The 27826-nt window shown below is 42.4% G+C and overlaps 2 protein-coding genes across 6 annotated transcripts; both read right to left on the bottom strand.

Annotated features, from left to right (window-relative positions):
• Positions 1-3: 3 nt before the first annotated feature.
• On the bottom strand, positions 4-13965 carry BCL2L15 (BCL2 like 15). 2 transcript variants are annotated; one of them, XM_045896916.3, is made up of 5 exons: positions 13247-13965; positions 12046-12198; positions 11604-11725; positions 8579-8803; positions 4-7982 (listed from the first exon to the last, which is right to left on the bottom strand). In XM_045896916.3, the coding sequence occupies exons 2-5, from the start codon at positions 12170-12172 to the stop codon at positions 7965-7967; spliced, it is 492 nt and encodes a 163-aa protein (XP_045752872.1). In that variant the 5' UTR covers positions 12173-12198; positions 13247-13965; the 3' UTR covers positions 4-7964. The 2 variants fall into 2 exon arrangements, with proteins under 2 accessions (XP_045752872.1, XP_045752870.1); XM_045896914.3 differs by having other exon boundaries at positions 12046-13965.
• Positions 13966-16503: 2538 nt separating this feature from the next.
• On the bottom strand, positions 16504-27822 carry AP4B1 (adaptor related protein complex 4 subunit beta 1). 4 transcript variants are annotated; one of them, XM_064588605.1, is made up of 11 exons: positions 27624-27645; positions 27358-27543; positions 25235-25459; positions 24448-24578; positions 23928-24075; positions 22889-23385; positions 21780-21863; positions 20904-21007; positions 19966-20173; positions 19469-19750; positions 16508-19026 (listed from the first exon to the last, which is right to left on the bottom strand). In XM_064588605.1, the coding sequence occupies exons 2-11, from the start codon at positions 27468-27470 to the stop codon at positions 18599-18601; spliced, it is 2220 nt and encodes a 739-aa protein (XP_064444675.1). In that variant the 5' UTR covers positions 27471-27543; positions 27624-27645; the 3' UTR covers positions 16508-18598. The 4 variants fall into 4 exon arrangements, with proteins under 4 accessions (XP_064444676.1, XP_064444675.1, XP_045752866.1 ...); XM_045896910.3 differs by lacking the exon at positions 27624-27645 and adding an exon at positions 27684-27822 and having other exon boundaries at positions 16510-19026; XM_045896911.3 differs by lacking the exons at positions 27358-27543; positions 27624-27645 and adding an exon at positions 26907-27253 and having other exon boundaries at positions 16511-19026.
• Positions 27823-27826: the final 4 nt, after the last annotated feature.

The following is a 27826-nucleotide window of genomic DNA, read 5'->3' as shown; positions in this document are numbered from 1 at the left end:
CCCTGTTTGACAGGCTGGCTGTTCTAGATAAAGCTTCCACATCTCAGCTTGAATAAATCCTCTCCTCAGTGGGTACAAACCTACTTAAGACTGTCTCATCCAGAGTGAGCGCAGCCCCAAATCAGCATATCATCTCTGCTTGAGGACAGAAATTCCATAAATAATTGTTAACAAAATTAGTCTGAAATAATCCTGAAGAAAACTGGGAAATGTGCCATTAGAACTTCCTCTATTTAAGATATTAGCAATCCTTTCTGTTTTGCATTATTCAAACTCCCTTTGGGAAATCATGACTCCAAACACTATGAAGCCGCCTCCACTCTATTGAGCCTCACAACAGGAAAGGAACGGTCTCTGAGGGATTCTGCTTATAGGCAGGTGAAGCCAATAAAGAATTTCAATCCCGAGCCACACAATAAATTAAAATGAAGCAGAGTTCTTCAACAATATTTGTTGAGAATGGGATAGGATTTCTCCAATTAGCCCCATTTAGCATTAAAGGGGAATTTTTTTGTAGCACTAACTAAAGCAATGTTTAATTTGGCTATTTTAAGGCATATAAAATATGGGGGGAAGCCTTTAAAAGCACAAAATCTAAAGTTCACAATAACTCAAACCCTGTAAAAGTATATACAAGGTTAGATGAAGACTAAGTGATGCAGGAAAGGATCAATTGTGTAAGTGCTGGGATCAAGGTGCTTTTTAAAAGTCTTTTAAAATTCTTATGCCATTTTTTTAAGTTAGAAAAAAGGAATAAAAATCCATCAATTTGTTCAACAAATTTATTGAGTACCAACTAAATGCTAAGCACTATGTTAGGGCTGGGGATGCAGTAGCAAACAAGTCAGAATATAGTGAAAAGGACCCTTAACCAGTTAATAAAGCATCTCAAGACTAAGACATAGATGTAATTACTAATTAAAATAAAACATTCCAAATAACTTGCTCATTTGCAGAGTAGCAAAGCATAAACTGAAAAGGAAAATGATTTTCTGTATTTTAACAAGAGAGAGAATTTCATAAACTCTCTGTCCCCTTAGGAATGTAATCACTTCCAACCAAACCAGAACTTTATTAATTAATAAACAAAAAGAGACCCAATCAAATAAGATTTAAAGCTCTTTTTCTCAAGCTCATATTTCAGAACAATCTTTAACTTCAGTCTCTTCTTAGGGAGAGCTAAGATAGAGACAGATATGAGGTAAAGAGAAACTCGCTGAGATGCCCTCTGTAGTCCTTTTACCCCAATATAAGAATCTAAAAATAGTGTCTTAGCATAACTGCAGATTTTTTTTTAAAAGCAAACAGCAATTCTTAGGAGTCTGTTCCATTCTAAAACCAAAAGAGACAGAAACATCATGAAATAACCAAACCTCAAAAACCCACTTAGCTGAAAGACCATTTCCTGAGAAGACCACTCAAGCGAGCAAAAAACAAAACTGAAGGAGAAAACAAAAAACTTCAGTTTTATTTTTAACAAATCTAAGCTGCTACTTAATTTTTCACACTTCCTTCTATAGATACTTACTTATAGGTGTCTACAGACAACAAGAGCATGGTGCTTTTTGATAAAGATTCTGATGACTCATTTATATCTTGTGGGAAGATCAAGAGCTGGGGAGGGGGGAATATGTTATACAGCAGAGACTGGCAAGTACCTAAAAGAATTTACGAATTTGTGGTGAAACATTGAAACCAGTCTGGCTCACACCCTGCGTGAACACGACAATTCCATGAGCGCTCGGTCAGAACCCTCAGGGGTGAGTTCTAGTGGAAAGTAAAAGTGAATGAGCACCTGAAGAAGAGCAAGGAAGGACCATCTCACTGCTGCCTCCTGTGGCTCCGCTGTGTGGTCAGAAGGAAGAGGACAGCAGAGAGGAGGACCCGTCACATGGTCACCTGTACCAGCAAGAGGGAAGTGTGCCAGTGTAAGGAGAAACATCAGTGTCACGGAGGCTGGAATTAGATGACAAAAAAACACTTCAACCGAAGGGAGTATCAGGGAAGATTATTAGGACATTATTAGCTAACGGGAAATACACTCAGGTTTCTCAGCACATCCTTCTCTCTCTCTGAGCAGGCATGCTCTACCCTGGGGAAGCCACTGACCAATCGTAGCTTCAGTTTCACTATGCCTGCCTTTCTCTACCTCCCAGGGTCATTGATTTGATAGGGGCTCTAGCATTATCTGCGGGACACTCGGTTCTTTGCGAGCATCCGCTGGGTCACCAAGGCCGACCTGTCCTTTCTCCTCAATGTCCTGTAGATTCAAGCAGCCTTTTCCATTCCCATGCTGACCACCATGCCCTTTTGCACACATGGATTGCTGCAGCAATGGGCTCTTCGTTCTAATCCATGCTAGCATCTCCTAGGAACCAAGGCTGGATGAATGTTCGTAAAACTCCACTTTAATGCTCAAGACCCAATGGTCTACAGCTTCCTCCGCCTGCCACCAAGCCCCTCGCCATGTGTCCCCACCCAAATTACCTAGCCACATCACTCACAGGCCTTGCTCTTGCTACTGCCACCTCTTTTGCTACTTCTCACCTTTCCCCTAATTTTCGTCAAGACAAAAATAGAGCTGTAAAGCTTGGTCACTCTTTTCTTCAACAACCCTGCCCCTGACGCCATCTCACCAATGAACTTCTCTTAGTCTGCCTCTTCTCGGAATGAAGTCTTTATATTCAGCCATAGAAGTTTTCTTTGTTTCTTCACATGTTCCTTGTCTCCCATGAGTTTAAAAGAGTTTATTCAAGAGAAAACACACAAACGGCCCCCTGGAGTTTTAAGTTTATCAAAGGCAATGCTAGTGTCTTCTATATGCATCTGGGTAACCCCCAGTGCTTACCAGGGTCTTCAGCACACCTGAAATAAGCCTATCATGATAAAGGACGCTACATAATGTGGTTGGATGCTGGTGAGAGATCCACCCCGACTTGTTTGCTCAAGACAGCAATGACTCCGGGTCTCCTGCCGGGCACTTTCACTGTGCCAGGAACAGATGGGCCTTCCCTACAGGGACATCCAGGACCCTGGCAAAGAGCACTTGCCTGAGGGCTGCTGCCCAGCAGCGGAGCCATGGCCGCCATCACTGACGCAGAGTCCAATCCTGCAGGGCCACCATGGGTGGGTGGGGGGGATGACCTCCTTCCTCTCCAGAATAGATCCAGTTCCCCCTCTCTAAAAGGACACAAAAGAAGCTTATAAAATGCCTCTACTGAAGCTTGTTGCTTTCCTGGTGTTTTTACATCACCCACAGCAGGAAAGTCCACTCCCCAGCTTCTGGTCATGATTGCTTCTGGTCACTACAGTATTCTGAGACCTCATCAAGCTCTTTAGTTCACCTGCTGTGAACTTCGTAGTCAGTACCCCACATTCCACAGGGAATCATGCTCCACCTTTGGTTTCAGAAACACAATCCTCAGGGGGCAAAAGTCAACTGATAATTTCCAAATCACGCAATTTACCTTTTTTTTTTAACTCTTGGTGGGGCTTGGCATCTTGTTCAAAACATAATCAAACATGAAGTCTTATCTTTCTTCTGACTGTTTATTCAGTATTGTCTGTTTATTCATTTAATGAATATTTACGAGATCCATATACATACAAGAGAATGGGGACGAGGGGGCGCTACAGATGTGTGCAACAAATTGTCTTCATTCAAGGATCTTTTATACTCGTAAGGAAGGTAAGTACACAAATAACTATAATCTAAGGCCATTCGTGGTAAGGCCATAAATGTTATGCGCACAAAATTTTGAGAAGGCAAAGATCACTTTGTGCTTGGGTTATCTGGATAGTCTTCATGGAGGAAGCAGCATTTAAGTTAGGCCTTGAATATGTCAAAGAGCCTGAGGAGAAGCAATATGAAAGAGAGAGAGAACAGTAGGAGTTGGGTGGCTTAGTGAGTGGCTCAGTCTGCCTGGAGCCTTGGTTCTGTAGAGTCCTGATTGATAATCAAGGCTAGAAAGGGTAGTTGGAGACAGATCCTGGGGGAATTTGAACACCAGGGTGAAAAGTCAGGCTTTATTTGATGGGCAGCGGAAAACTAGTAAAGGTTGGGTTTTTTTTAATACAACTTTATTGAGATACTATTGACATACAATAAACTGCATACTTCAAAGTGCATGGTTTGATAAGTTTGAAATGTGTACACAGCCATGAAACCATCACCACAATCAAGATAAGGAACATATCCAATCACCTTCAAAAGTTCCACTGGAAAATCTTAAGAAAATGGCAGGCAAAGCAATGTTTCTCGATATTTTTTTTTTTAAGAAATGGCCCCTTCTGATAAATTTTTTGAAAGTCTCATCATCTCCTTCAGTAGTTATGTAAAACTTCAAAATGAATTTTGCCACATCTAGAAATGAATTAAAAGAATAGACAAGGAAACCACAGCTTTGGTCAATCTGGTGGCAGTATATCGGATGGACTGGAATGGGGCAAGCCTGGAACAGGATGATCAATTAACAGCCTAACTAAGAGGCTTTACCAAAAGTCCAGGCAGAGAATTAGGACAAAAGGAAGGAATAAATGAGAAAGACTAATTGTGTGTGTGCAAGACTGGAAAGAGGGAACAGGGAGAAATGACTAAGGTTTTGTGCTAGCTGGATGGCAGTCTGGGAATGTACAGGGATAAGAACGGTACATAGAAATGAAGAATCAGAGCTTGTGGATGTGGATTTAGGAAGCTGGGAAATAAGCCAGACTTGGGAATCACCCACATCAAGGTGAGAGGTAAAGCCAGAAGGTTGGCTTGCCTTTGTGAGAGACCATGTCAGTGGAGAGAAAAAAAGTCAAGGTAGAACTTTATGAACACCGAATCACAGCAGTCCCAAATTGTTAATGGTGCAGTGCTTAAAATATTCCAGAAACTGGGCTAAACCCTTTACACAGTGTATTGTTTCATTTATCCCTCGCCACAATCCCACGAATTAGTAACCAAATCATCTCTATTTTAAGACCTGGAAACTAAGGCACAAAGGAATTGGATTACTGGCCCGGTGTCACATGATTAGTCTATGGTGAAACTAAATTGTTAAAATCAGACAATCTGAAGGTATTCTTAATCTCTGGGCTACCGTGTTTTCTTTCTGCAACCCCACCACTCAGCTCTCCTAGGAAAGGGTGGCCTAGCAACAAACACAAACCAGAGATGTTTTTCCCATTTACTTAGCATAACCTCCAGGGGCACCATATCCTCGATCTTAAGACACTGCCATATATTTGGAGCCAGATTCATATTCTGATGTTTCATTGGCAGTATAGGATAAAACAGGGAGCTTCTCTAGCTAAGTGGGAAAAGAAAAGACAAAGAGGAGGCTGCTGGCCTCTGACATTTATCATTTACTTTATTTGTCCTCTTATTGAGATATAACGGACATATAACTTTGTATAAGTTTAAGGTATACAACGTAATGATTTGCTATATGTATATATTTTAAAATGATTGCCACAGTAAGGTTAGTTAACACATCTATCACCTTGCCTAGCTAAAAAATGTGTTTTGGGGCGCCTGGCAGGCTCAGTTGGTGGAACATGTGACTCTTGATCTCAGGGTTGTGAGTTCAAGCCCCATGTTGGGTATAGAGATTATTTAGAAAAAATAAAATTTTAAAAAAATATATAAATAAAATAAATAAATAATGTGGTTTTGTGTGTGTGTGTGTGGTGAGAACTTTAAAAATCCACTCTTTCGGCAACTTTTCAATATATGATACGATATTGTTAACTATAGTCACCATGCTGTATATTACATGCCCAGACCTTTTTCATCTTATAACTGGAAGGTTATACTCTTTGCCCACCTTCACCTATTTCCCCCACCTCCCATCCCCTGCCCCTGGAAACCACCAATCTGTTGTTTCTCTATCATTCAATTGAGATGGCACTTACTGAGAATTAGTTCAAATACATGGATATAATTTTATTTCACGAACAAAACAGCATTGGTCAAAGTGAAAATAGTGATTTCACCTAAGAAGTAAAATACCACAAAATCCACCATGTTGAGGGCGCCTGGGTGGCTCAGTTGGTTAAGCGACTGCCTTCGGCTCAGGTCATGATCCTGGAGTCCCGGGATTGAGTCCCGCGTCGGGCTCCCTGCTCAGTGGGGAGTCTGCTTCTCCCTCTCCCGCTCTCCCCATCTTGTGCTCTCTCTCTCTCTCAAATAAATAAATAAAATCTTAAAAAAAAAAAATCCACCATGTTGAATTTACAGTAATGTAAGGGACAAAGGAATACATTGTTCAAACTTGGTAGCAAATAAAGCTAATTCCTATTTAAGAGAAACATGAAATCTCATTTGGGATTACTAACCTATTGTGATTTATCCATGAATAGAGGAAATAGCATAACTTAAAAAGCGAAAATATAGTAGCAGCGCTACATCTTTATTTCTATGCATTTAGGGGAAACAGATAGCTGGCTGGCTGAAGGGAGGGGATGTGGTTACACTTGAGCCAAACTGTAACCAAACCATTAATGCCTCTCTTCAAAAATAGATACAGCAATGCTTTTCTTCTTGACAAGCAGGTAAGTAGTCTAGCCTTGGGGCTTATGAATGTAAGAGTCTCTACTTGATGAGTGCCTACTAATCTATGAGGTATGAAGGATTATTACAAGATACACATGCCGTAGATACCATAGGCTTTACTTCCAGTCACTTACGGTAGGGGCCAGGGAAATGTATACCCTCTAGTGACTGACCACCCAGGAGTCCCAGAGCTTTTTGATTTGCCAAAGTCCCAGAGAAAGTGTGGACTCTGCAGGAACTAACAAACACTCTCAGACTGAATTCTAAAAAAAAATAGAGTTATCCTACATACCGTTGTGTTTGGTATGAATGATCAGGATTGCAACAGAATTTAAATTATTCAGAGAGAAACATTCATTTAGCTTTAAAGCAGGGGTCTACATGCTTTTCTGTAAAGGCCAGACAGTAAATGTATTTTACGGGCCATTAGGTGTCTGCTGTAACTCCTCAACTCCGCCATTGAGGTGCTAATACGGGCATGGACAAGATGGAAACAGGTGAGTGTAGCTGCACGCCAATAAACCTATCGACAAAAAAAGCAGCAGACAGGATTTGGCCAAGCCCTGCTCTAACGTGAGGGTTCTCAAGTTCTATATGGACATAAGAAACCCCTGTGCAACTGGTTAAAAAGGTAGGATGCTCGGCCCCAGCCTCCCCCTACAGAGTCAGAATCTCTAGGGATGGGGGCCTGGAAATATAAGGTCCACAAGTGGTATGTAAACCACTTTTTGGTTTGAAAAACACTGTGGTATGCAGCTAGTTTCATCTAAGGTGGGGTGGCCCCACTCTCCTAGATGTGGGCCAGTACTTCCTGCATCCTGTGGCAGTAAAAATGCACTGTTTTATCTTCTGTTGGCCTTTCTAGTAGCAGGGCAGATGAAGAAACTGCCATTTTTTTTGCTTTCAGCCTAAAAATGCATACAATAATTTTGCTTTGGTGAAATTAACACAAAACTTAGGATAGGAATTTAAAAGAAAATCCTCAACTTAAAATAACAAGAGTCCAACAAAGATCTCCCTTGAAGTCCTTTAGACTGTAGAGTAGACAAGATCTTTAATAAAGGACAGGGCTAAATCCGAACAAATAGTTTACTGTGTGCTCCCTTTCCCAAAATACGTCCAGTGAAGCCTTGCTCTGTTGCCTGGAAATTCCACTCCTAACAAGCCATTACTTTGTATCTGGAGGTCTTTGCTTAAATGGAACCTCCTTCAAACTCTCATAAAGACAGAAGGTACAAAATCTCTGTAGACCTCCGAGGGCTGCTCCCAACTTTAGCCATCAGTGGAAAAGAAATTATTCAGCTAAGTCCATTTGTGTCCAAAAGAAAGTAGCTTTGGATTTGGCTGTCTGTGTCAATGGCCAGCAATCAGTCACCAGAACAAAGTGGCAGTGATGTTCAGGCTGGGAAACAGCGCCACCTCTTTTTCAGCTCTCCAGATTTTCCTAGGAAGGACAATGAATATCCTAGAGTCAAAGGGATAGTCTTCCTAAAGGGAGCTTCCTAAAGAAAGCACAAATAATCTACAGATACCACCAGGGAATGCAGCTCTTACTGAGGCTTGTGCTGCTGCTGGAAATGAAGAGGAATGCTCAGTGAGAGCAGATGTTCTAATGATTACTAAGACATGGGCTTAGAATGCCTCCTAGAGTTATCGCTGCAGCAGATGACACTGTTTTTTGTTAGACAACAGGGGGATGATTCTGAATTTCTGAAGCTGGGCTGAGACTAGTACTCTATCACCAGTATACTTAATAGGCCATTATATATAGGCAGTGGGATTTAGCTCTACGCTGTTAGTAGTCAATTAAAATTTTAGGCAAAATGTCTCTGGAGTCCAACACCCGTAGGCCTGAGCTTCTGACTGCTCCCCTTCCCACTGGGGGTAAAAAAAACCCAAACTGCCATTTTCAGCAAAGTAGGAAGACCTGTTTTTCTACTTGGTTTCCAACTTACAGAAAGAATCAGGAATTGGGAGGCCCAGGTATTAGTACAAAAGCAATGCAAATGCCTATCAAAGCCAGGGCCCCAACGTACTCACCCAACCTCCCTGGCCCTGGACAAACTCCCGGATGGCACTGTTCCCATTGATCATGTTTGTCATGGGGACAGCCACCTGTCTTGCCATTTCGGGAGCCATGCGGGCCACATATTCAAGAAGCTTCACTGACACTGCCAGAAAGGCTCTCTCGTAAGCTAAGCTGGAATCCTGAGCACACCAGGCCTGGCTGAGAGATTTCACTGTGTCCCGCAATACAGCTCCTGCCTGGGGAGAGACACAGGAAATCAGTGAAGTAGCAATAAAAAGGTACAGGAGGCTGCAGGTGTAGGAGTCCAGTAAAGCAAGAGTTTCCTAGAGAATGGCAAATGCACCACTGGTTGTATCTGGGGTAATCTTAAGGAGTAGATGGACAAGCTTTTATTACTTTGTTATTTACTGTAATGGGTATAGAGAAAAACATAAGTAGCCCATCAAACCCATGAGTTCAGATATTATTACTTAGGATGAGCACAATGGTTGAAAGAAAAACAAAATGATTTGAAAGAAAAATATTAAGTATGTAATAGTACAGCTGGTCAAGTTGTAGAGGTATTACTTGAATGACTGAAGTCTGGGGAATTCTAAAGTAAAAAAAAAAAAAAAAGATTTGTTTTTCCTCTTCCTCTTCCCTTCCCCCCAAAATTGATCTAGAAGTCATTAGGTGGGGCCAAGCAAGATCTACTGTGGTGTAGTGTAGGGGGACCCATGGTAGTCAGAGCAGGTTGTCAGAACCCAAGCAAGCTGGGGCGCCGTTAAGCGTCTGCCTTCCGCTCAGGTCATGATCCCAGGGTCCTGGGATCGAGCCCCTCATGGGCCTCCCTGCTCAGAGGGAAGCCTGCTTCTCTGTCTCCCGCTCCCCCTGCTTGTGGGTTCCCTCTCTGGCTGTCTCTCTCTCTGTCAAATAAATAAAATCTTTAAAAAATTTTTTTAAAGAACCCAAACAAGCTGAAGAGGGCATCCACATGTGTACCCAGATCTTGGTTTCCAAATATCATTCTCCATTGAAAGATACCAGAGTTCTCTGGAGAATGGCTGATTTCAGGCTGGGGCTTGGAAAATACGAGAGATCTGTCAGAAATTAAGGAAGTACTCACAGAATGACAAGGACATGCTAAAAAGACACAGCCCAGATGGAGAGGACTCCCACTGGTCAAAACTGGGACAATTTGAGCATCCAAATAAATAATGATAGTAACAGATTATAACCCTTGAATAAAGTAGGAATTCATAAGTCCGTGTTGCTATAAAAAAAATGAATAGATTGAAATGTTGATGGGATATGGGATATTTACATGGTTTCAAAGTACCTCCCTCCACAACACTTAACTATGTTAACCACAGATATTAACTACAGTGGAGAAGACTTGCAGACACCATCCTAAGTGATTGAAGTTAACATCACTAATGTGACAAATTAAAATTTGTGCCACTTAATAGGTGCTATGAGAACACAGCAATCCTTCCTACCAAAAGTACATACCCTGAATCCACTCATGAGGAAACATGGAACAAACCCAAGCTTAAGGGACATTCTACAAAGTAACCAACCCATAATCTTTGAGCATCAAGGTCACAAAAAATCAAGGAAAGACTGAGGAACAATGCCAGGTTGAAGGAGACTAAAGAGACATGACAACTAAATGCAGGATCTGATTCTGGCCTGGATCTTTTTGTTGTATGACAACAAAAATGTCATACATTTTTGACATCAACAAATGACAATTGGCAAAACTTCAACAGGATCTGAGGACAAGATGATAATGTGTCAGTGCTGATTTCCTAGTTTTGATGTGGTTATATAAAAGAATGGCCTTGTTTGAAGGAAATGTGAAAGTATTAGGGAATGATGGAACATCATATCAGCTACCTACTCTCAGATGATTCAAGAGGGAAATTCTTTGTACAATTAATTATGTGCAACTTTCCTATGAATTTGGGAGTTTCAAAAAACTTTATTTTTAATTAAAAAACAAAAGTAAATTCAGCTCTCGGGTACCTAGGAAAGTTTCAGTGCAAGCTATTAGGAATAATAAGTCCAGTGCTGCCTGAATAGGTGCACCATCCAAGCTATATTTGGTTAAGAAGAATAAAGCATAATGGTGAACAGTGTGGTTCTGGAATCAGTCTGGGTTCAAATCCTAACTGAGTAACCTAACCTAATTTTTTGTTTCCCTCTTCCTCAGTTTCCCTATCTGCTTAAATGGATATCGAGTCAGAAAATATTTATGGAGGGTCTCCCGTATAGGAGGTACTATTCTGGGTTGTGTGAATACTGCAGTGAACAAAGAGGTTAGATGTTTGCTCTCACAGCGTTCCGTGCACAGGAAGAGAGGTTGCCCTGTGAATAACAGTTCCTATAATACCCCAGGGAGTGGTGGAAGGTTTAAATGAGATAATAAGTGCAAAGTATTTGTAATAAATACTGTTTGGCACCTGTTAAGTGATGAGTTCATATTACCTGCCATTATTGATATTAATCAGCAACATCTTCTAGAATGTCGCCTATGGTCTTTGCATCCAAGGCAGAATCCAAGTGCCACTGCCAGTAATCAACATTCTAATGAAAAGCCAGCTATGCCCTAGATGGCTGCTGTAAGTACTTAGCCCTCACTGCAGCATACTTGTGGACTTCCTGCCTTTCTGGTACATAATTTCATTGCTGGACTTTGGGGAGGTGTGAGGGGAAGATGCCCGCTCCCAGCCAGATCAATGTTAAAACAGGTACATAAAAGAATAAAGTGCTTTACCAAGAACAAAGTGCTACAGATGTGCTCTATGTCACATAAGCACAGCTCTGCTGAAAAACAAATGGGAACAATTTGAAGGTTGACCAGCCCTTGCCAGTACCTCTCAATACCACTTGGGCCTTTGATTAACTCCTGAAGAATTAGCAATCAGAGAATTATTGCTGTGTCTCCTTGGATGAACATAAGCCCCCAAATCTTTCACAGGACATTTCTAGTTATAGCCATATAAGAGTGGTAAGAAAAGAGCATCTGGAATAGAAAAACAGCAGCAACTTTACCTGTCCCTGAATGGTTTCTGCAATGACATTTTTGGCAGAAGCTTCCAATTCTCCATTGAACTGGTCACCCAACATCCGAAGGCGGCCAGCAATGATGGCCACGTCAAAAGAGCAAGACTCTCCTAAGATGGAGGCAACACATTCACATTTGTTACAGAACTTGAAGGGACGGCCAGTCCCAGGCATCTGGGCATTGGAGAATGTTCTCTAGACTTTAAACAATCTTGGCATCATTCTCTCCCAAGAACACCTTCAATATTCTGTCAACCCCATAGTCAGAAGATCTCCTTTCACTGAGACTATCTTTCCCTTCTATGGAAACTACTGATTTTCAGGTATTGCTGAAGCTTAGTTTGCCTTTTTGAAACTTAAGAGGAAATAAGAAAGCATACTCAGATGCTCTTATTGACCTGCAATCACCACCTCAGGCTAGGAGCCTTACCTGAATCTGGTTCGTCTCCACAACGTAGGTCCCGGTTAGCAACCTGCATTGTGGTGCCTAAGAAGTCTGTAAGTAAAGTGTCCACGATGCATTCTGTTTGCTCCTCAAAAGTTCGGGGCCTCTTCATTTTCGATATTTGCTGCAGAGTTTTTGCTTTTCCACAAAACAAGCAGTTTTCAGTTCAGCAGGAAGTCAGAAATACTGGTAAACCAGATGCATCTACCTTTGTACTTCATAAAGTTTCCTAATGGGACGTGTAGTCCTAGAGCCTGTCCTACCAATTTTTTTCAAACTAGCTGGTCAGAAACATGGGACATCTCTGAAAAGCTCACCTACACAGACTGGGAAGACTTTTTGAAGACTTTCAGTTCCTTTTCTCCGAACCACACTCTAGCCAGTACCTAAGATTAATGAGTAACTTTTATCATTAGCCAATTTAGAACTGAAATAGAGTTGAGGAAGTTTCTTGGGCAATTTCATTTAGAAATACTTCCTGTTAGGTTCTGTGTCTGGTGCAGTTTAAAGTTCTGAAGTTATAATAGACAAGCATTCAATTCCTGATAGATGGCATTTGTGTGCCATAATCAGACGTTTTATGTACTGAATGTTTATGGGTAAGGAACTATGTCTGGCACTACAAATAAGACAGGAAAATGACACAGACACAGCTCCTGTCCTCATGGAGCTTATGTTTCAGCATGCACAGCAGATATTACATGACTAATCCCATAATTTCTTGTGCTTATTGAGATACAGTGTGTGACTACAGTGTGCAATGGGTAATCAGAGCTAGGGGGTTAGGAGGGCTTCCTTGAGGTTGTAACATCTTAGATGAGCTCTGAAGGACAAGTAGGGATTATGAGGCAAAGAGGAGAAATAAAAGCATTCCAGGTGGGAATAGGATATATAGAAGCTGAGAAGGTGGGAAAAAAAGTTGGGTGTTTGAGGAATTAGGAATGGGGATAACACAAAGTACTTCACAGGGAAATTTTATGAGGATTAAATAAGATAATGTTATGTGGGATGATCCAGCAGTTTCTGACCTGTAATAAGTGTTAAACATCTTTCCTGTTAGCCCAAGGCCTGAGGACCAGGATGACAGGGATCTGGGATTCACTCTCCAACAGAATTAAGTAGGATTCTCCTGACAGGGGTTAGACACCATCACTGTTTTGACGAGATCTCATGATTGGACACTTACCCACAGTGGCCACCTTCTTAATGTAGCCACACTTAGATTTTGGATTTGGGTGTCAGCACTCAAACTATCAGGTCTTCCAGGGTATTCTGACCTGGTGAGCTGATAAGAGATTCAGGCATAAGCAGTAAGTCAGTTATTCAGAACGAAAGTTCTACTTGCAAAATAAAGAGAACCAATCTTCTGATTTCTATTCTATTCTAAATAGATCATAAATTGCTTTTGGATAAGAAACAGAAATTAGGTAAAGGGCCGTTTTCATTTGTCATCTATCACTAGGGCTGAAACTTCAGTTTCTGCTAAATAAGCTTCAGACCTCTAACATAAGAAGGTCCTTCTAAGATAATTCTGAGCCACCTCCTTTCACACTAGAGCCAGTTACTAAAAATTTAAGGATTCCATCAAATTAATTTATGACATACTCCCCAAATTGCATACGAAAACAAACAAAAGTTTTATAAGATACCATCCAATTGGTGTTAAATATCTTACCCAAGGTAAATGGCATCTGTAAGTGGCAGAATAGAAATTTAAAACCAAGTATGTCCTACCTCAAATAATAAATCTTTTCCCACAGTTTCGTTTCACAGCTGATGTACTTATGGGCAAATGCCATCTTAGGAATCTAATCTTTTTTTTTTTTAACATATAATGTATTATTTGTTTCAGGGGTATACAGCTGTGATTCATGAGTCTTACACAATTCACAGAGCTCACCATAGCACATACCCTCCCCAATGTCCATCACCCAGCCACCCCATCCCTACCACCCCCCTCCACTCCAGCAACCCTCAGTTTGTTTCCTAAGATTAAGAATCTCTATGATTTGTCTCCTTCTCTGGTTTCGTCTTGTTTTATTTTTCCCTCCCTTCCCCTATGATCCTCTGTCTTGTTTCTCAAATTCCTCATATCAGTGAGATCATATGATAATTGTCTTTCCCTAATTGACTTATTTTGCTTAGCGTAATACCCTCTAGTTCCACCCACGTCGTCGCAAATGCAAGATTTCATTTTTTGATGGCTACATAATATTCCAGTGTGTGTGTGTGTGTGTGTGTGTGTACACATAAACACCACATCTTCTTTATCCATTCATCTAGACATGGACATCTAGGCTCTTTCCATAGTTTGGCTATTGTGGACATTGCTGCTATAAACATTGGGGTGCACGTGCCCCTTCGGATCACTACATTTGTATCTTTGGGGTAAATACCCAGTAGTGCAATTGCTAGGGTAGCTCTATTTTCAACTTTTTGAGGAACCTCCATACTGTTTTCCAGAGTGGCTGCACCAGCTTGCTTTCCCACCAACAGTGTAGGAGGGTTCCCCTTTCTCCACATCCTTGCCAACATCTGTCATTTCTTGACTTGTTAATTTTAGCCATTCTGACCGGTGTGAGGTGGTATCTCATTGAGATTTTGATTTGTATTTCCCTGATGCCAAATGCTGTTGAGCACTTTTTCGTGTGGCTGTTGGCCATTTGGATGTCTTCTTTGCAGAAATGTCTGTTCATGTCTTCTGCCCATTTCTTGATTGGATTATTTGTTCTTTGGGTGTTGAGTTTGGCAAGTTCTTCATAGATTTTGGATACTAGCCCTTTATCTGATACGTCATTTGCAAATATCTTTTCCCATTCTGCCGGTTGTCTTTTGGCTTTGTTGGCTGTTTCCTTGGCTGTGCAAAAGTTTTTTATCTTGAGGAAGTCCCAATAGTTCATTTTTGCCCTTGCTTCCCTTGCCTTTCGCGATGTTTCTAGGAAGAAGTTGCTGCGGCTGAGGTCGAAGAGGTTGCTGCCTATGTTCTCCTCAAAGATTTTGATGGATTCCTTTCTCACATTTAGGTCTTTCATCCATTCTATTTTTGTGTGTGGTGTAAGGAAATGGTCCTGTTTCATTCTTCTGCAGGTGGCTGTCCAATTTTCTCAACACCATTTGTTGAAGAGACTGTCTTTTTTCCATGGGATATTCTTTCCTGCTTTGGAATCTAATCTTTGCATTATCTTATCCTCTGCATTATCTTGTAGAATCAATGTTGTAAGGCTAAGGAAACGGAGTATACCTTCTCCTGGACAATGTAGGGTAGTTTCCTCCTTTGTGTATTTCTTCTTGAGGCTTCATTATAGCGTCTTCCCGAACCATCCCATCCCTTCTCCCACAGCTCACATACCCCTCACTATTGCAGTTCAAGTTCTGTCTCCCAGTTATTGCTGAAAAATGAGGCCACAATGCTTCCACCATCACTTGCTTCTTTTCCTGCTCTGGCCACAACAATTTACATCCCTCTCTCAAAAGCCTCATCACCTTTTATCATTGGCTCAAAGTCTAGGGTCTTGGTATCTGCACCAGGTCTGCCTGTGAATGAGGTTCCTGGGTACAGCTCCTCTCAATGTATAAATCTATAACTGAGAAAATAAGTTCTTTGCCTCCTCTCCCCCAAACACCCAATATATGAGAAAGGGATAGAATAATGGTAACAGAACTCCCATTCAAAAAGAGGGGTGGGGGAAATGGAGCCATTTAATAGCCACTAGTCCATGGCAATAAGATTATGGTCAGGAACTACATAAATGATTGCCTCTGCAATGTTCTAAAGCGCCATGGTCATCAGTGGGCACCCATTACATGTGAAATATATACTATTTCCCAACAAGACAGACATTAGAAAACCATTTTTCTAAAAGCACAATATCAACTATTCTGAAGGATTTTTAAAAATATGCACCTACTTATATCACATCATCAAACCATATGTCTGCCAAGGCTAGAGAGACCTCTTAGGGAGAAGAAATATAATTAACTTCATGGTATACTTAAGCTTTAGTCATTTTGCTTATAAATTAGCAAAATCAGGCTACAGTTAAGAGAAATCATTTCTTCCTTGAGATCATTTTATTTTTTTAGATTTTATTTATTTATTTGAGAGAGAGAGAATGAGGGAGAGAGCACGAGAGGGAAGAGGGTCAGAGGGAGAAGCAGACTCCCTGCTCAGCCTGATGTGGGACTCGATCCCGGGACTCCAGGATCATGACCTGAGCCGAAGGCAGTTGCTTAACCAACTGAGCCACCCAGGCGCCCTTTGAGATCATTTTAAAAGTATACTTTTCAAAAGCAACAGTTTCATATTCTGCTATGCCCCATATATTACAGAGAAGCAACCAAGTAGGACTTAATCTTTTTAAAGCTCCAATAGCTAGGATCATTTTAGTAACATTTATTCAATTATTGAGCCATACCTAATTTTCTTTAGGTCAACATTTCAATTATAGTCTTTAATTTTTAAAAAAAGTCCATCAGTTTACTTAATCTTTACCATTTCTATCTTATTCCCTTATAACACTGTAAATTGGCAGCACTTTACACTTCCATTTTATTTCTTTTAGCACCTAATTAAACATTCATGGTTTAACCGAACAAGTCAAACTATGGAAAAAGCAATTCTGAAGCTGTTTTGATCTCTCTACATGTAATCCCTGGGGACCCATGATCTAGCTCATTCTCAATGAGGAGCGATTTTGTCCCGCCAAGGCACCTTTGGCAATGTCTGGAGACATTTTTATTATGACTGGGGGTTCTATTGGCATTTGTGGATACAGGTCAAAGATGCTGCTAATAATCATCCTACAGTGCGCAGGAAAACCCTCCACAACAAAGAATTATCTGGCCCCAAATGTCAGTAATGCCACTTTTGAGAAACCCTAGTCTAGGTGGACTTCCACTATTGTTTGGTTGATACAATATGATACAATATAGCAAAATACACACTTCAAACATCAACCCCAAAACACCATCAGAATCTAATTACTGACAGCCACTCATTTGGTAAATATTTATTGAGTCATCACTATGTGGCAGACTGTGGAGATGGAAGGAAAGAACCTCACTGTCCTTAGAAGTTGTCCAGGGGGAGATCAATTCACAAAATCCAGGCCCTTGCCAGAAAATTCAATACTGTCTGTTATCTACTCCTATTAAGAGCCTAGTTGAGAGAAATGATGGATGAAAAAAATTTTTAAAGGTATGCAGTCCATTTACATATCTATGTAACAAGTCCTTGAATTAAGCTAGATAATATTTGAATTGTGTTAAGTCCTTGAAGAAATGCCCTCCCTAAGCTCCATGTTAAAGTTATGCTCTCTGCTTTCATTGAAGAACACCATTAAGTCATGAGAAATCCGTTACTAACTTCCCCTAAGAATCTTGTATGTATTCCTCTGTGTCACCTATGTGAAACTACCTGTAAATTTCTTTTAGAAATTAATATTGGAAGGCTTCTTCCTCTCTGATGACATCTATACACCTATTTCTCTTCACCCTGACTGCCAAATCACTTAGCTAAATTTGAGGCTCAACTGTACCAATTATGTAGGCCCTTAAGCCTGAACATTTGTGTACTTCCCCATCCCCAACCAAGCTGGTCTGAGGTGGTATTTCCATTTTCCCTGTTGTGGATCCTCTGGTTATTTATACTTTACTATATATACTTTAAACCATTTTATTACATCTGCTCTTGCCATAAGTTGCCTCAGTTAATGTATATAATGTGGGCAGGTATGAATAAAATTGAAAGCAAGGAAGAGTGACAGAAAACAATTACAACAGTACTGCTAGACACATGCACTGGAGGCCGTGACAGCCTGAACAGGACCCATAATGAAAGCATCAAGGGTCACAGAAAACTTCCTGCAAGAGCTCCTGACTGAGCAGAATGCTGAAAGACAAGGACTAGATGTTACCTAAAGAAAGGAGATATGAGGGTGAGGAAATGTTCTAGCCAAGAAATAAAAGCAGGAGCAAAGTACAGAGGTGAGAGAGAGCCTTGTGCATTCAAGGAATGCCAAGTGGTTTGCTTATGCAAGACCAGGGTGTTTAGGCAAGAGGTGAGACAGGAACTGAAGAGTTACTTCTGATACCGCACTAAAGGACTTTGGACTCTGGCCTTGAAAAGCATGATTAGATAGAGGAGACCAGTGAGGAATTTATTGCAGTAATACAGGGAAGAAAAGATGACCCCCACAAATGATGACTTCATCAGTTTCCATAAACATCAGGCATCTTTAATTAGTAAAACAATCCCTAAAACGGATTAGAAAAGAATCCAAATCCTATCCTCACCCCCTCCCCATCCCCTTACCAACATTAACCTTTTCAACATCACCTGGAAAAATGGGGTCATTCACCTATAGGTATGAGAAGAATAAGTCAATAGTCTTTGGACAAAAACATAAGAATCCTGATTCTGAGACTGTCCATTCTCCTTTGCATTTGATAGTATCTGGACTTACAAGCGAATTCTAATAAGAAAAACTAGGAACTCTGATAGCTACTCATCTCACTTAGCACAGGCAGCAAGAATCTGTTATGATTTTATGTCTCCAATTGTTCCAAGCACAGTTTCTAATACGGAAATAAAACTATTCAAGGTCTCAGTCCTTGGCTCATTTTGTTTCACAGAGATCTGCATTTCTGAGCTCTCGGGCTCCAAGAGCAGTTCTGTTAGGAACAGGCAGCCAGTGTCATCCTGAGCACCGAGGTAGGCTTTCCACGGGTGAGCCCCCGCCCTGCTCATTGCGATGGTCTGGATGTTCACTACCTGCAGGGCCATCTGGAGGGTATCAGGATGGACGGCTCCCCGCCAAGGGAACACTTGCTGATGGGCAACTTTCAGGCTAAACCAAGTTTTCTCAAAATACTCAGCAGTCAGCTGGCAACTGGGGACTAGCATGAGGGCTTCAGAATCAGGAAGTTCCTGTACTGTCTCCTTGCTCTCTTCAGGAATCAGGGGACCTAAAAGAGTTAGAAAGCTTGTGTAAGAGATCTTCTTAATCTATACCAATTATGGTTTTTTTAAAAAAGATTTTATTTATTTAAGAGAGAGAGAGTATGTGAGCAAGGGGAGCAGCAGAGGGAGAAGCAGACTCCCTGCTAAGCAGGGAGCCCGATGCAGGGACTCGATCCCAGGACGCTGGGATCGTGACCTGAGCCAAACCGACTGAGACACCCAGATGCCCCCAAACTATGATTTTAACTAGATTTCCATAAGTACACAATGTGCCTTTTATCCTTGGATAAATGATTGAAATAGCCAATGAGGAACTTCTTTCTTGCTCATGTAGACTTCAAATTCAGGCAATAGTCTGAGACGTAGCTAGGGTACTCTACTTTCTACCAGTCGTTGCAAAAGGTAAAGATTTTTCATGACAAGACATAAAGTAAGGACTATTTTTACCTGGAGTGGCAAAGGATGCAGTGTTAGGAAGCTCCGGGCCCCGACGCTCCGCCCGCTGGTATTTAGAGATGGTTGCCCAGCGGGCTTTGCCATAGACTGGAACCAGCGTGTTGAAGTCTGAGGCCCAACTATTCACAGGTCTTTCTGCCTGATCCTCCAAAAGTCCGAGAGAAGGGTCAGATTTAGGGCTACACAGGATCCTCTTCACTTCATCAATGCCAGCTAAGAGAAGTCGATAATAGAAGAGACCCCGGTCTCGTACTGCCATATCCTTTTCTTCCTCTGTGGTAAGACAAAGACTGAGTTAATTACAAACAAAACCAAAAACACTCTTTCTACCCTGTGCCAACTGCAATAGGGGGAAAAAAAAAAAAGGAAGGAGGGAGGAAACGTTAACATTGTCTTCTTGGGTCCCCGAGACGACTCACCAAACAGTGTCAGCTCTCAGAATGTTACTATCTGACAGGGCAAGTACAATTTCCTTCTGAAGAACCTACCTATGCAGTAATGTAACAGACGCCCCAGCATGTCCTGGCACTCGGCAGGCCGGGAGAGGAAAAGGCGCAGCAGTGCAGTGAGTAGCTCCATCTTCACAGCTGGGAAGGTCTCTGATTTCACATTCTCCACAAAGTCTTCCAACACATAGGGAGCATTGGGGATTCTTTCCCCATGGACGCCAAGGAGCCAAATAAGCGCCTGTTTCCCCTGGGGAATGAAGGAGTAAGAGCAGGTGCTCAATATTTGGCTGTCCCAAACACAGCGGCAGGTTTTGCTTCCCCCCAACGTCAGCAGGAAAGATAGAATCTTTTATTTACTTCAATTGGCATTGTTATCAATCCCCCACACCCTGGCTCCACTCTGTACAACAAACAGGAATAAAATGTTACTACCCCAAAGGAGACTCAAGACTCCCAGAGCCTGTGTTGGTTAAGAAATAAGGCTTCCTCAGTTTGGGGGCCTCTGCCCCAGTCTGGGGTTTAATGTGTCAGTGGAAGTGACTGAAAGATTCCTCTAAACCACTTCATGAAAGTGGTAATTAACCTAGAGTGCAAATCGGAGTCATCTGTGAAGCTTCTTAAAAATCTATGTGTCTAGGTCTACCACTCCTGCATATTTAAGTTGGTGGGCCTGCAGTGAAGCCCAAATATGCAAAAATTTGATTCTCATTCCAGCTAAAAACTCCATGGTCTAAATCTCTGGCTCAAAACTGTTCAAGAAAACAATGATATCAAAGCATTTGTAATAAAAATCATAGATAAATCTCACGTTTTTATCACTTCTATCCTAACTACACCCAAAAGAGAATCTGGGGTGGCAATCAATTCTAAGAATTTCCACATTCAGACACCGGGTAGAGAAGAATTAGATTCCATTTCACAGTGCAGGGTCCCAAGCATTTCCCTCTGCCTGGAGGTAAAGGAGAATTGCCATCTACCTCGCTGTCTTGAATGTTCTCCTCACAGCCGGGCAGGGCCTGACACACAGCTTCCGTACACTGAGGACACAACCAAACCAGGTCTCGGAAAGTCTGCACCACCACTACAACACAGCTCAGGATATAAGAGCACAGGTTAGAGGCTCCACGCAGGAAGGAATCTTAAGAGAAGTCACATATTCAGACTAGATTGCTACGTGAATTTCTGTAAAACGGGTGTTAGAGGGGTGGTCCATGATTATCTGAGAAATGTCTGACATGGGCAATAATTTCTTAAATGGATGTTGCTCATATTGGATTGGCTATGACGACAAATGAGCTCATATACGCAAAAGCACATGGTAAAATGTAAAGCAAATGTGAGATCATGTTATTGTTGATTGATATTCTGAAGACAGTATAAATGGAGCCCCCACTGCTGGGACTAGGGTAGGGCACACGAGGTGCTGTGGGTGTAAAATCTAAGACATGCAGGGTTAGCACCTGCATGAACCTGAGAGTGAATGCCTCTTTAAATTTTTGCATCTTGGGCACCTTGCTTGCCTCGCCCTAGTCCCAGCCCTGGAAGCCACTGCTGCCATAAAGCAAAAAGAGGGTAAAGGTGGGGAGTTAACAAGCACTAGCATTCTGGTAGTCCTCGTTATCTACAGAACAGCCTTGCAGACTTACGGCAACCAGAAGACCCTCTACCTGTTAGATCTATAGATCCTATGCTTCTCTGATGGCAACAGATGAGGATGCAAAGAAAAGTTTAAACCTCTGTTAATCAACAACAAATATTTTTTGAGCAATAGCTATAGGGGTGGCAATTGACAAAAAATAAAAAATAAAAATAAATAAATAAATAAAAATGCTCGAAGGATAGGCAGCCATTACCTGTGGTAATGTGCTCTTGCCGAAGCCCCAGCAACTCTGTTAGAATCTGCACACACTGATCTGTGTAGGTCCTGGCAACACCACCTACAGAGGAAGAGAAAGCAGAAAAAAGTGGTAAGTCAAATCCTAGCACCTCATTTTATAAAAACTTCCCACCAGCCAAAGACAAAGAGGACCAGGGATACCTTAAAAAAAAAAAAAAAAAAATCACCCCTTGCTTGATGAAATAACAATTTAAGTTTCCTAAGTTTGGTAAGAGTGAACTTTCAATTGAACAAGGTGGAAAACTTTCAGTAACAAAGGTATGTATGTGGCAGCCAGATACGAGGCCTCGAGGCCACTGGCTACAGAGCACCTCACAGCAGCGTCCCTGCAGGGACACCTGACCGCAGGAGCGCTGCTCCCCTTTGTTCGCTCTTCCTGATCCTGAAAATAATCACTCTTTATTCTAATATAAGGGCTCCTTCTCCTCTTCCACTTGAAGCCCTCCAACAAAACATTACTCCCTGGCTGCTTTCATTTGGTGAGTCACTCTGGCCTTTTGAATCCCAGACAGAGTAATACGAAAAAGCCTGGAAGATTTAGTATTTATTCTGTATTGGTCTGTACTTGGCACAATACATAGCCCATAGCAGAAGCTCAATAAACAAGCGGTCAATTGTCACAGGACTTTGAGTCTAGAAAGCCGGGTTCTGACCCTGGGTCAGGAACTACATGACCTTTTGGCCATTTAATAACCTTTTTCTTTCTGAGTTTCTTCATCTCTAAAATGAGGTGATAACACTTGTCCACTTTTCCAAACTGCCTCCAAAGACTGTGCTAAGATGATATATGGAAAGCATTCTGGATAGTAGCCAAAAGGCCATATAAATTTTGAGTACTCTAGTTTGAGTTACGTGTATTCTCTATCCTAGAAGATACGGTAACACCAGTGTTGACAAAAAAAAACAAAACACCTCCCTCCCCACTCCTGTCTGTGGCCACTGACCCCGTTTTTTGGTGCCTGGTAATTGGTCTCTGATGCAAGATTCATTCCCTTTTGTTCGCTATGATTCCAAGGCTTTCTGGTTAGTCGAAGGTCTCCAAAAGGAAAAGCAGCAGACCCCTACCTATGGCAAAGATGGCAGCCTGGGCAAAGTCGGCTGACACGTCAGTACAGTACCCTCGGAGCTCCTCTAGCACCTGCTGTACGTTCTCATCGTTCACCAGCTCGCATAGCACCTCCACCTTCTGCAGCTTGATGTAGTGGGGCTCCGAGTAGGAGCAAAAAAACTTTTTGTAGTGGCTGCTAAAGTGACCGGGCAAACTATGCAAGATCTGACGCACATGACATAGGGCAGCAAAACAGAGCTCGCGGCTCTCTGAAGAACAGGCAGCCAGCAAAGGGCCCTTGACTTGCACAAGCACATCAGTTTGTACATGGGGGAATTTTTTTGCCAAGATCAGAAAGAGTTTCGTGGCTCCCATTACCACACCGGGGCTACTGCTCTTGAGAAAGCTATCTAACAGATTGAGAATGTCAAACAGCTCCTCCTCACTGCGGGGTTGATAGCGTAGCAGAAAGTTCAATACTTCAGCCTGGCCCCATTGGTCCAGTTTTGGCATTCTAACCAAAAAAGAAAAGAAAAGTGTTATTTTAGCAACCAAATTAGGACCTTCTGCATGCAAAAGCCATGTCACCAGTCATCTGTTCATCATAACAAGGAGAATTCTTGAAAACAGGCTATGCCGTAATAGAATCACTCTTTTCATGTACTATTTAAAGTTTACACAAAATAGGCTTTAAATTCCAAGATGAGTTTACGCTACAAATTCTCATCATCTAAGGCCAAGGACCATGATCACTATACCTAGATCCAGATTCTTTACAGTTTAAGACAGGATAAATCGCTCAGTTTGGGGGACATAACGATTGTAGAGGAGGGCAGAACCTATTTCCACAGGATATTTCTGCCATCTCTCTATATCACCAAAAGAAACTAAGACAAATAAAAGAAATCCTCTCAATGAAATATGAGGAGGTTAATAGTTATGGTTAACTTTACTACTCTACAGAAGTTGTTCAAGACGTCTCCTTAATTCAACATGTCAAGATCCCACTAGGATGCAGATCTCATCATAACAAAAAGAGCACCGAGGCATCCAAACCGATTTAAGAGATGGTGGGCAATGGGCTTGTTGATGACAACACCTCCTTCCTGTTTCAGAATTTCCTCTAGAGACCTCAGGCAGTTCACAACCACAATTGGATCCTGGTCACGTAGCAAACTGTATAATTCATTTACCAGAGCACCGTCTATAAAAGAGCACGAAGATCTCAGATAAAGAACAGCTTCAGAATCTCAGGAATAGAGCTGAGTACTAGCTCCAGGCAGACAAAGCTGAACTTCTCTGCTACAAAAATAACAAAGGCAATAATAAAGTGAAAGGCAAAAAATTGCCATCTCCAGACTGTTCTAAGTAGCTAATGTGATGGATCTCACCTGGGCCCCAAAGAAAAGGCTTCTCTGATCTCAAAAAATACCAAACCAGCCTTTCTACTTAAAGCGACAAGTACAGAAGTAGGGCCACATTACTATCTCCTACCAAAGTCATGTCATCTTTTACAAAGTCATACATATAACCGAGGCACAAATAAATACTGATGACGGATTATACTGAAACTTACCCACTTCAGAGTCTCCATGAAGATTATGCATCTTGGCACAACCAAGGACTGCCACCCTTCTGACATATGAAGCTTTATCTCGCAGACCATTGAGAATAGGCTGTTGGATATATTCCTGCACACCAGGCATCCTAAGCAACACATCCTGGAGTCAGCCAGATCCTGAAATACTAGTTTTGACATAATTCAGCCCCTATTCACTTAACAGAAAGTTCAGTAGACGTTTGAATGTACATCTATCACATCATAAAGAATTAGGGAGGGCGCCTGGGTGGCTCAGTTGGTTGAGCGACTGCCTTCGGCTCAGGTCATGATTCCGGAGTCCCGGGATCGAGTCCCGCATCGGGCTCCCTGCTCGGCGGGGAGTCTGCTTCTCCCTCTGACCCTCCCCCCTCTCATGTGCTCTCTCTCTCATTCTCTCTGTCAAGTGATGAATAAAATCTTTAAAAAAAAAAAAAAAAAGAATTAGGGAAAGCCACTGCCACACTTAAAAAGTCATACTTGACTTTTCATTTGGAATAATACTCCAGGGGTGGCAAAAACATATATCTACATGATTGTTTACAAATCATTAACCAAAACCAAAAACTATTTCAGCAAGAGTGATGGAAAACTCCCTTTAATGTAACCATATGACAGTTTTTTAAGCCTAAGCAATGGCTGAAAACCTGAGTTCAGGTTACAACTGCATTTTCCCTAGTATTAAGAACCTCACCATTGAAGACCTACCCCATGGTCTCCTAAATACCTCAGCCACTGATAAACAGTCAGGGAAGAGGGTACTCACCTGAGGCTACACATGCTCCGTAACGCCAGCCCTCGAACCATTGGATTGGGATCCGAACAGTCTTTGCACAACGTATTAATGGCCAAGAGAGCCAGATCTGGTTTCAGGGGGGCGTATGTACACATGTACAGATAAACCAACTTCTTCTGAACAATATCTACGGTGGCACTGGCCTTCACCATTTCCATGAAAACACCAGACATGTCCAAGCCCTGAGTCATGTGCCTGAAACCAACACACATAGCAGGAGAAGTAAAATACATAATCCCCAGCCTACAATGAGAGGCATTTTACCTATACACATCCTGGTGATCCAACTAGATTGTGAAGGAAGCAACCAAGTCCACCTTGTCTATTATACTGCATAATACTTCACACCATGGGCCTATGTAAACGTTTTTCTATTCATTCAACAAACACTTATTGAATTCCTGGAACATTCCAGTCTAATTCAGCTTCTACATTCCAGGGATATGTTCTGGGGACGTAATCTTTTTTTTTTTTTTTTTTTTTAAGATTCTTTTTTTTTATGTTATTTATCAGAGAGAGAGAGAGCGAGCATGCACAGGCGGGGGGAGCGGCAGGCAGAGGGAGAAGCAGGCTCCCCCCAGAGCAGGAAGCCTGATGCAGGGACTCAATCCCAGGACCCTGAGATCATGCCCTGAGCCAAAGGCAGACAATTAACCGACTGAGCCACCCAGGTGCCCCTCTGGGGACATAATCTTGAAGAAGGCATGGTCTCAGATCTTTAGGAACTCAAGGTATTACTAAGGAGCAAGACAAAAACACCACTAATTACAGTACAATACGTAAGTATTAAAATAGGTAAGTGTTAAAACAGAAGTAACAGACAAAGTTGGGGCACCTGGGTAGCTCAGTAGGCTAAGCGTCTGACTCTTGGTTTCAGCTCAGGTCATGATCTCAGGGTTGTGAGTTCAAGCTCCGTATTGCCTCTGCGCTAAGCATGAGGTCTGCTTGAGATTCTCTCTCTCCCTCTCTCCCCACTCTCTCTCAAATAATTAATAAATCTTTAAAAAAAAAAGAAGTAACAGACAAGGTGCAATGGGGACCCAGAAGTCTAATACTGCCAAGAAATCATAAAACGTTTCCAAAGAGAAAGTAATACTTTAGTTGAATGAGCTGGAATTTTCCAGGCAGGTGTAGTTAGGTAGGTAACACATGCTATGAGGCATGTAGACATCAGCAAGAATGCTACATTCTTTTGAGAGTATGCAAGTAGTTGTGTTAGCAGGGTGTTCTTTGGGTGCTATGGTAAGAAGTTTGGACTTCATTCTGTAGATCATTGTTTCTCAAACTGTGGTCTCCTACAGGAATCGGATGGGATATCTGTTTAAAATGCATATTGCTGGGTTCCATCCCACCCTCCCGAAAGCAGCATTACTGGATTGGATGAAAATTTTACACTTTTTTTTTTTAAAAGCACCCCAAGGGACTTTTGTGCATACTAACGTTTGTTACCCACAACTGCAGCCAAGAGTTATACATTTAAATTCATGTTAAGAAACTTCTGACTGAAATGAAGAGGCAAGGTCTGACCTACTAGTAAGCCACTGCCAATTGCTTTGAACAGCGGTGCCAACAAAATAGAAATACATAGACGTTTTCTTAAAAAAAAAAAAGAGGATGGATATTTAGAACTACATATCCATACCATCTGACTTGAGAAGTGAAAATCAGGCGTCATCAAGATTGACTCCCTCCCTTGGTCAGCTGGATGGTGACATTCCTCAACCCAAACATAAGCGGAAGAGCAGGTTTGGGGAGAGGGGAAGGATGCAGGTGCTATTTTGCATGTCTTTGAAGAAATGTCCAGGGGGGGATGCCCAGCGGGCAAGAGGATATGTGGGTTTGAAGATACAAAAGGCTTTCTGTACCAGACTATAGATGTGGGAATCAGCAGTGTTAAGTTCAAGACGTGGGTGTAACCACCCTGCTGAGTAAACCAAGTCAAGCAAGTGCCTCAGGGGAGGCTGCGGCGGCCATCCAGAGAAGCAGGAAGGCCAAATCATACCCTGCCCTGAGTTCATTCACTCTTTCCGAGCAGCCACGGGTAGAGGGCCCGGATGGGGGCGGCGGCGGGGAGCTCGGGCGGTAGCTGATACCTAATCACTCGCTGGATGACGTTCCGGTAGCGCAGCCTATCCGCCTGAACGTGAGGGTTACACAGAGCTTTCTTCAGCTCCTTCACCACGTCCTCGGAACCAAGGTACGGCATCTTCAACGGCCGCGGGGCAGCCCCACACACCCCTAGGTAGCTCGCGGGCTCCTCCTAGCCCCGACGTGCGAACCTGGGTAAAGCAAACGTCAGTCAGCGAAGAGACCAAAGGCGTGATCTCGCCCCAGCCTCGCCAGGCCCCAGCACACTCACACCAACCCCCTCCGCGCCCCGGCGAGCCCCAAGCGAGGCTCTGTGGTTCCTTCCTGAGACCTGCAGGCCGGCTCGCTCCGCCTGAGACCGCTCCGGCTACCTCGAGGCCCCTCGCCCCATTTCCAGCCCCGCCGCCGAAGGTCCGCCGACCCCTCCCTCGCCAGTTGCAGCCCTTCGCGCGCCTCCGCGCGGTTGCGGGCCCG

Source organism: Mirounga angustirostris, unplaced genomic scaffold (assembly GCF_029215605.1).
Source record: "Mirounga angustirostris isolate CCGP_5_RB_7025 unplaced genomic scaffold, mMirAng1.0.hap1 SCAF_4, whole genome shotgun sequence".
NCBI lineage: Eukaryota > Metazoa > Chordata > Mammalia > Carnivora > Phocidae > Mirounga > Mirounga angustirostris.
This window is presented reverse-complemented; position numbering and strand designations above follow the sequence as displayed.

What these genes read in the sequence shown, in the direction of transcription:
- BCL2L15 (XM_045896914.3), bottom strand. Translation starts at nt 12,172, where the DNA reads ATGAAGAGGCCCCGAACTTTTGAGGAGCAAACAGAATGCATCGTGGAC. An exon ending in TGGAGACGAACCAGATTCAG is followed by an intron (nt 11,726 to 12,045) that starts GTAAGGCTCCTA and finishes CCTCCATCTTAG; the next exon opens with GAGAGTCTTGCTCTTTTGAC. An exon ending in CAGAAACCATTCAGGGACAG is followed by an intron (nt 8,804 to 11,603) that starts GTAAAGTTGCTG and finishes GTCTCTCCCCAG; the next exon opens with GCAGGAGCTGTATTGCGGGA.
- AP4B1 (XM_045896910.3), bottom strand. Translation starts at nt 27,470, where the DNA reads ATGCCGTACCTTGGTTCCGAGGACGTGGTGAAGGAGCTGAAGAAAGCT. An exon ending in GCCCACCATCTCTTAAATCG is followed by an intron (nt 23,386 to 23,927) that starts GTTTGGATGCCT and finishes TTTTTTGGTTAG; the next exon opens with AATGCCAAAACTGGACCAAT. An exon ending in GGCTGCCATCTTTGCCATAG is followed by an intron (nt 21,864 to 22,888) that starts GTAGGGGTCTGC and finishes CTTCCTCTGTAG; the next exon opens with GTGGTGTTGCCAGGACCTAC.